At 38.3% G+C, this 9,410-nt stretch overlaps 1 protein-coding gene across 1 annotated transcript in view; it reads left to right on the top strand.

Moving 5' to 3' along the window:
* Positions 1-2,499: 2,499 nt before the first annotated feature.
* The window catches only part of LOC103810821 (teneurin-3-like), a 12,252-nt gene continuing 5,341 nt past the window's right edge, over positions 2,500-9,410 (top strand). The window contains exons 1-3 of the mRNA XM_009083743.1: positions 2,500-2,580; positions 4,719-5,015; positions 6,224-7,835. Of these exons, the coding sequence (XP_009081991.1) occupies positions 2,500-2,580; positions 4,719-5,015; positions 6,224-7,835 (1,990 nt within the window). The remainder of the gene's footprint in view (positions 2,581-4,718; positions 5,016-6,223; positions 7,836-9,410) is intronic.

Genomic DNA, 9,410 nt, shown 5'->3' with positions numbered 1-9,410 from the left:
ATATATTTTAGAATTATTTTATATATATAAAATGCCTTTTTTTAATTAAAATTGTATTTTATTTGTGGCAGAAAGGATTTGACTGTGTGTGCATGTGTACAGCGTATTCCTCTAACATATGTCTTTACCAATTTGTTGGCATTTCTTCTTCCTATATAGTGAGTGAAATACAAGTAGAAAGCAAAGTATGATTTATGACAGACATTTGGTAAAGCCAACATAGATTAAGCATTTAAAATTGGGTTGCCAGGCGACCATTTCAAGACCACATCAGAGGTCTGACTTCCTATTAGAACTGACCTCAGTTCTTTAAAATAATGCCTAGTCAGTGTATCAAGTGAAGGTAAGTAATTTCAGACCACTCGACTTCTTGCCAGTTGAAATCTTGAAATATTTTATATTTTCCATCGGCACAAGAAAGGAGGGGATGCTGTCATGCAGATTGTATTCCTCTCTACTGCTTTCTCTGCAAGAAGAATGGATTTTTTCCAAGAAGGAAGAATGATTATGCACAGTAGCTGCTGCTTAAGAGCATACTTGTACCTAGCAGTGGCAGCTGTCTTACATGGATAAGGAAGAGGAAAAGAAAGCCATGCTTCTGGAGCTCATCCTCGTGGTTCTGGTTCATAGGCATGTTATTACCTAACACAGTGGTATAATACACCTGCCAATTCGTTTGTGAAAGAAGCCCAAGAGAAAATCAAATAACCATACCAATGGCATTTGAGTTTGGCAGTGGAACAAATCACCATGAGTGCAGTTCTCAAAAGTGAAGCAAAATTTTGGCATTCAGGTGCAGAGGATGTAAAAGAAATGTCATGGGCAATTTTAACTTGGAAGAGTTAACACCAAGAAAAAAGGGAACGGAGATTTCTGGACAAGAAGAACTTTCAGTAGTAAAAGATTGCAGATAAGTTAAAAAATAGTAGTAATTAAAAATGTATATCCAAATGGGAGAAGTAGGGCAGGTGGAGAATATAGGCTAATAAGAGAAAAATGCCTCTTAGTAAAGGAACTTGTCAGCAATGAGAAAAAAAAGAAGGTTTTGTGAAATTGATTCACATGAGAAGATATTACCAAAATGTCACCTGGGGGTGGGTGGGGGTATGTAGGAAAGTAGAAAAAGGAAACAACAGAAAGAAGAACAGGAATAACTTATGGAGCTCCTCATTTCCATCTACAGACAGATAATGTCAGTAACATTTTGCTGCAAAGAAGACAAATGTAGACAAAAAACAGTGACAAAATGTATTGCCAGTAAATGTACTCATATCCATGACACTTCCACTGTGTTATATATATGCAGTATCTAACGTTACAAAGTGCACTCTCAGGTACTCTCTTGGTTTTCTATCTTAGAATCATAGAATCAACCAGGTTGGAAAAGACCTCAGAAGTTCATCAAGTCCAACTCTACCGTCATTACTAGACCATGGCACTAAGTGCCCAATCCAGTCTCGTCATAAAAACCTCCAGGGATGGTGAATCTACCACCTCCTCGGGCAGCCCATTCCAATGCCTGACTGCTCTCTCTGTAAAAAATCTCTTCCTAAAAAAATCTTGTATTAGTTCTGTCCTCTACTATTAGTTCTCATAAAGAAATTAATTATGAAATGTGTCACTCTCCCTTAACAATCTTCTGTCAATCTTACTTTTGTTCAGATTTGTTTTGTAATTGTTTGATAAGCTAGTTTTGTCCCTAAACCTGCATATTTGGTCTGTAGGAAAAGTTCTGGCAGTCCTCTGCATGAAAGAGCCTTTTTAGGGCATTTGTATTGAGGCCAGACAGAACCTCACTCGCCAAGGTCTCAGGTAAAGGAAGTGGTATGAACTCTGTCTCAAGGCATGCACTCAGAGTAGACAGGCAGCACAGACAAGGAAGCTCACAACAAGAGTTTGCTCTGCCTCCTCCGAGACCTGACATGCTCCAAGCTCTGCATAGGGCCCCAGTTTTTACATTACCTCTTGAATGTGTCTGTAAGGCACAGCAATATATTCCTACTCCTAATGGAGGACTCACAGACAGATTTCATGCTTCTCACATGAAAGAAAAAGAGGAGTTAAAGCAGAGCAGATATCTGAAGACCTAAATTACTGAAACATAGCAGCACAGTTAGTAGGGACTGTCAAAAGACTCAGTTTGGTGTAATTAAATGTTTCTTCACTGAAAATTTCCTAAAGTACTATTTTTATCATAATGAAGCCCAGAGGTTTCAAATATATTTGGAGTGTGGCTGTCTCAGACAAAATAAAACCATTCAACTTTTGCTGCAAAAGCATGTTGGTAGCAGAGCTGTTGTTAAGAAATACTTCAGTTGAAGGCAGTACTTTAGCTGACGTGTTATTCCAGCCCCATGCTGCCCAATGTAAGAAGCTCTATCACCAAAACTCATTGTTACTCTAACTGCCATCTGTATTATGAGATTATGCAAGCATAGCCAAAATTTCACCAGAAGCTCATGTCTGAATGCAAAAGCCCTGTCAGCAGAGTCCGGAAGCATGAAAGTGGCTGGAGCAAGAGGTCTGTCTTTCCGCTCATATCCTGTCCTTAGACAGACCAGACAGATGGGAAGTGAGAAGGCAAGGGATGTTATTATCCCATTTAGCAGCTAGGGCAGTGAGACAGACAGATTAAGTACTTTGCTGTAATTTACACCGGAAGGATGTGCTTAGCCAAGAAATTAACCACAATTGCTTGGACGTCTGCCTTAACCATAAAACCACCCTTCCTTCTTTGCCAGTTCAGAAATCAGAAGTGCCCATTTTCACTTCAGTGTCTAAGCCCAAGAGGTAGACAAGAAAATTAATAAAAATCATAATTAAATGTAAAATAAGAGATGGGAAGGAAAAAATCAGAGAAGCAAAACAGGCAAGGAGATGCAGAGATGAGTGCAGGCAATTGTGGGAGAGACTGAGAAATAAAAGCCAGAGATAAAATCTAAGAATGAATTTAGTTAAATGATGTTGGAAAAAAAAATACTAGATGTTGGAAAATATAAACAAAATCTACCTGAAAATAAAGAAGAAGGGGGCGAGGTACCCTTTGTGCCAGCGTGGGTGCAGTCGGGCGCAGTGTGGACGGGCAGCGTCGGGTTCCGCGTGCAGAGCAATCGTGACTGAGTCATTCATGACAATAACATTTGATGGCTTATTAAATAGGAAAAGTAGCTATCCTGCATCTGCTAGACTTTGTGTTATTTAGGAGATTTACATGAAAATGTGATTTTTTTTTCTCCTAAATGGATAGTGCAGTTTCTTCTCATGCCAGTGATTTCATATTGAAAAATAGAAAGGTAATATACATAAACAGACAGACTAAGCAAAACTGAGCACTTGTAGGAATATTTTTTAATATTTGCCTATGACCCATCATGAGCACTTTAATGCTATTTGTACCAATAATAAAGGATCTAATTTATATTGATCTTTTAGAAGCTTATCAGCCTCAGGGTACAAGTACCAACATCCATGATATATGCATTTTTGAACACGCAGCCCTGAAGAATGCAATAATCCTCCAGTCATTTCTTTGGTCAGGATGTATATCCTCTTGTTCTTTTCTGAATGTTATTTAGCCATCATTCTTCACCACTTGAAAAGGAATCTTAAAAAAATTCTTAATACAGATAGCTCTATGTCCATTTCTTCCCTATTTCCCATATGTTAGCAAAATACAGTGTTGAAAAGTCTCAGTGTTTCACCCCACCTGGAATAACTTTCAAAAGACACAGGAGATACAGAAATTCTTTACAGATGAACAAGAAATCATCAAGGCCTGTTGAGGAACACTAAAACAGTTCAATGCCAAGGGTGAATGGAGAAGTGCAGATACCAATGTAGGAAAAGAAAACCAGACATTTTCTTTTCATAAATACAAAAATGAGAGCTGATTCAATGAAACCCAAAGTTGGCATATTTAGAACACTAAGGGGGGTGAGGGGGATTTCATAGTATTACATAGAAATCACTATCCAGCACTATAGTTTTAGTACAGTTTCTACATAAATGTATCTAGGCTACAGCTTTAATTTCAAATCAAAATAGCTATAAACTGCAAAGCTATTTATGGCTTTAAGTGGTCAGTTAACTAGGAGCAAGACATCCTCTGCTAAGGATTTCAGCCTTATAAATACATTCTAGCAGTGGATGGTATACTGAGTTAAATCTCCATTTGCTTCAGAAGAGGGAAGTCTATCTTGTAAAAACTGTTTAACCTTCATTTGAAGATTTAACTTGTTTTTGAAGCTCTTGATTTTGTATTTACCATTTTGAAAAATACTTGCTGTGGAGGATTGGGATTCAGTTCTTTCTTAGAATGATTGTTATGAACTGGAAAAGCAGTTGCTGGGAATATATTTTGACAATAATTTGCTAGATGTACTTTGGACTGCCTACAAAAGAAGTAGCTTGTTCATTGAAATGGCCTCATTTATTACAGAAGTTTTCAGTGCACATCTTTCAGCATTATCTTAACAGTTGACTAAGCATCAAGAAAGAACATATTGCAACAAATTCTGAGCCATCTCTTAATACAATCAGAACTTCTAAAGTAGATACTAATACAATGCCTTACATTTATATCACGAGGTTGCTAAAATAATTTACGCATACAGTAAATCAATCACTGCAAATGGTATTTAAAGAATAGCTTTGTGGAATAACAGGTGGCTAGGGTTTGAACAGCATGATTTATTGTGTCGTTTTTTTGCTTTAAAAAGGTTAATGGCAGAAACCTCCTTTCAGTTGACTTTGATCGAACTACAAAGACAGAAAAGATCTACGATGACCACCGTAAATTTCTGCTGAGGATTGCCTACGACACGTCAGGGCACCCCACCCTGTGGCTCCCGAGCAGCAAGCTGATGGCTGTCAATGTTACCTATTCATCCACAGGTCAAATAGGCAGCATACAGCGAGGGACGACTAGTGAAAAAATAGAGTATGATGGACAGGGAAGGATAGTGTCTAGAGTGTTTGCTGATGGGAAAACTTGGAGTTACACTTATTTAGAAAAGGTAAAGAACACTTGGGTTTTAAAAAAATGCTTGGAATGTGCTGCAATTTTGCAGCACCTCACTGCTGCATACAAAACAAAAATACGTAGTAGAAGCACATTTCAATTATTCTAAGTATCAACATGTGATTCCAGGGGGAATGTTTCATTCCACAGATGTGTAATCATGCTGTAGCTAATTGCTAGGAATTGATGTGGTTTTAAATTATTTAGGCCACCAACTAACAAGAAGCATCTGTATTTACCTTTTATCTTAACACTTAAAATAAGGTACAGGGACTACCTGCAATGTAATTCAGCTGAAAATGATTTGTTTGTAAATGCTTCACTGTTGTGGGGTTTTTTTTCACTACTAAGAAAAGCTCTTGTTTCGAAATAATTACAGCTGTCAGTTTGTACTTGCTATATGGTATAGCTTCAAAATAAGCAGCAGGCACAAGATTAGGGATCTTTTTTGTATATAACAATTGCTGAATGATAGCTCTCCTAGAAATATCTGTGAAAATGCCCCTTGTAAGATCTCATGTCTGCTATGTGGAAAGAGAATCCTTTTCTTTCTGGGGTTTTAATGTATTTCTGTTGGAGCTGTTGCTCAGCAAATGCTGTTTACTAGTTAGTGCAGACATAATTTAATCAAGACCTATGATACATAATAGCCACGCTTCAGAAAAATGTCTGAATAATTCCAAGTAGCTCCTTTCGATATGAATAATCAAACAATTGTTTTGCCTATGCCTCAAAAGCTTACAGAACAAGAACACAGCATTCAGGCATCTCAGACTATTCAAACTCTTCAAAATCATCTCTAATTGTAGGGAAGAAATTGTATCTCCCATATGTTGTTCTCCTCGTGAGTTAATGGCTCTAAGACAGTTTTACTTCTTCCCATATTAAACATGACTTATCTGAATCCATTGACAATCTGCTGTTTAGCTGTGAGTGCTTGATAAAGAGTGATATAGTCATAACAAGTAGCAAATTATGAATGTGGAACTACTAATTACAGAACCCCTTACAATTAAGCATACAAGTAAATTAGGCAGGGAGATGTTAACAACATGTAAGGTCAAGGATAACTCAATTAAAGAGGAGATAATTTTCTCAAGTGGGAATGTCACATTTTTGTGAAGAAATAGTATCAGAATATGGGTTGGGGGGGGAGATACTGCACCATTTGTCACATGGTAAAAATCTGTTCTTAATTTTCAGTCAATGGTTCTTCTGCTTCATAGCCAACGGCAGTATATCTTCGAGTATGATTTGTTGGATCGGCTTTCTGCTGTCACCATGCCCAGTGTTGCTCGTCATACCATGCAGACTATCCGCTCCATTGGCTATTACCGGAATATATACAACCCCCCGGAAAGTAATGCTTCGGTTATAATGGACTATAACGAAGAAGGGCAGCTCCTTCAAACTGCTTTCCTGGGGACAAGCCGAAGAGTATTATTCAAGTACAGACGGCAGACCAAGCTCTCAGAAATTTTATATGATAGTACAAGAGTTAGTTTTACTTATGATGAGACAGCAGGAGTCCTGAAAACAGTAAACCTCCAAAGCGATGGTTTTATCTGCACCATTAGATACAGACAAATTGGCCCATTGATTGACAGACAGATTTTCCGCTTTAGCGAAGACGGAATGGTAAATGCCCGATTTGACTACAGCTACGACAATAGTTTCAGAGTGACTAGCATGCAGGGTGTCATCAATGAAACCCCATTGCCTATTGATCTCTACCAGTTTGATGATATCTCTGGCAAAGTTGAACAGTTTGGAAAATTTGGAGTTATATATTACGATATTAACCAGATCATTTCGACAGCTGTAATGACATACACAAAACACTTTGATGCACATGGTCGCATCAAAGAAATTCAGTATGAAATATTTCGGTCATTAATGTATTGGATTACAATTCAGTATGATAACATGGGACGAGTGACGAAAAGAGAAATTAAGATCGGGCCATTTGCCAACACCACAAAATATGCTTATGAATATGATGTAGATGGTCAGCTCCAGACAGTTTATCTGAATGAAAAAATAATGTGGCGATACAACTATGACCTGAATGGCAACCTCCACTTGCTGAACCCCAGTAGCAGCGCCCGTTTGACACCACTTCGCTATGACCTGAGAGACAGGATAACTCGACTAGGTGATGTTCAGTACCGATTAGATGAAGATGGATTTCTGCGTCAGAGGGGTACTGAAATCTTTGAATACAGTTCAAAGGGTCTTCTAACTCGAGTTTACAGCAAAGGCAGTGGGTGGACAGTGATCTACCGCTACGATGGACTTGGACGACGAGTTTCCAGTAAAACTAGCCTTGGACAGCATCTCCAGTTTTTTTATGCAGACCTTACATACCCAACCAGGATAACTCATGTATACAACCACTCAAGTTCTGAAATCACATCTCTCTACTATGATCTGCAAGGACACCTATTTGCCATGGAAATTAGCAGTGGAGATGAGTTTTACATCGCATCAGACAATACGGGGACACCACTGGCTGTTTTCAGTAGCAATGGTCTCATGCTTAAACAAATTCAATACACTGCATATGGAGAGATCTATTTTGACTCTAACCTTGACTTTCAGCTGGTAATCGGATTCCACGGAGGCTTATATGACCCACTGACCAAGCTAGTCCACTTTGGAGAAAGGGATTATGACATACTGGCAGGCCGGTGGACAACACCCGATATTGAAATCTGGAAGAGAATTGGGAAGGACCCAGCTCCTTTTAATTTGTACATGTTTAGAAATAACAACCCAGCCAGTAAAATACACGATGTGAAGGATTATATCACAGGTAAAAGAAGGTTGCTTGATGGCAGCTGGGGATGCTGGACCTATAGACATCCACTTTAGAGGGAGTGAGACTGTAAGGTAGCAAGGGCAAGAGGGGTCCTTCTGTGACCAGTTTAACTCATTAACATCACAGAAAATACTCACTGGAAGTCGGTTGATATTTTCCAGGGTAGGCTTTCGCAAGGCTGCTGATGTAAGTTGGCCAAGAGAAGCCCAGGGTCAGCAAAAAGTAATGAGTACACAGCCAAGAGCAGGGAAGGAGCAGTAGGACAGACAAAAGGAGTACAAATTTCTCTTGGCAACAAAAAGGTGCCTCATGCCACTTCTTGTATATCTGAATTCTGAGAGAACCTATATGCTTTTTGTGGTCCTAGAGCTAGTGGAGTGTAGTGTCCTCAATTATTCAACATACTAAAAACCTGATTGCATGTCACCAGAATTTTTTGGAAAATGTATGGCTCAGAGACATTTGATTTTGCATATTTTAGTAGATGTAAATAGTCCCAAAATATTTTACACAGATAGCACCAGACTATAGGAAGGGCTCAGCCCCACTTACTTAGGAGCTGTGAGACTACCACTCAGAAGAGCATCCTGGGAATCAAGTGGGTTTGCATTAATTTAACAAACAGCAGTTAGTAACTGGGTTGCTAACGGGCTGCCTGGGAGTAAGGATAATAACAGACCTTTGAATCTGTCCTCTTTTAGCAGCATGTGCTGTAGGGGATGCAGTTGCAATCAGATTCTTTGTGGCATTGAAAATTATGCACTTAGTTCAAAAATTGCCCTCAAAATACAGTTTTAGTTCTTTTCTTAACATCTTTGATCTATGAAATACATAGACTGGCACTGCTTATATAAGGTTATCATTACAATCAGTAATTTGGCTGACTGGCAGTTTTAGATGCAGAGCCTCATGAGGCATATGACTGATTTGAAAATGTTAGAAATTAAGATTAATATTTGTTATTCTTCTAACATTTGGAAAAAAGGCTTGCTTGTTCCACTTACTTGAAGTTTTCTTAAATAAAAATTATTAGACTTGATAAGGAGCATTCTGCCAATCTCTAAGCTTAGTATTTCTGAAAGATAGAGTAGAAAGACAGAAACAAGCCAGAGCACTCATTCTTGCCAAACAATTGTTTACTACCTAATTGTTGGCATCTCTAATTTATTTATTTTTAACAGAATATAAAATGTATAATGTTATCTAATGCTAATTCAGTATCCTGTCTGCTTACTGATGCAACTGTAATACATTTCATTAGATTTTAATTTCATCGGTCCAACTTCATCTTGAAGAGGGGGAGATTTCTCTTGAATCAACATAAAATATCTGCCAAATCCTTTAAAAGGTAATTGACCACATAGGTGCTATTTCAGGGGTAGTTTGAAGGCATTAGAATAACACATAGGACAGGACGTGCTCTGCAGTACTTTTTTTTTTTGCTTTGTTCTAAAGTATTGATGCTGAAGTCGCGACATAAAACATGTTTAGCCTGACCATGAAATCCCAGTTAGCTTCAGCTGTGTTAGAAGAAAATCTCACTTTAATTGTGCTCCTATAATTGTTCTG

The sequence above is a fragment of the Acanthisitta chloris genome, unplaced genomic scaffold, assembly GCF_000695815.1.
Source record: "Acanthisitta chloris isolate BGI_N310 unplaced genomic scaffold, ASM69581v1 scaffold38791, whole genome shotgun sequence".
Classification (NCBI taxonomy): Eukaryota; Metazoa; Chordata; class Aves; order Passeriformes; family Acanthisittidae; genus Acanthisitta; species Acanthisitta chloris.
This window is presented reverse-complemented; position numbering and strand designations above follow the sequence as displayed.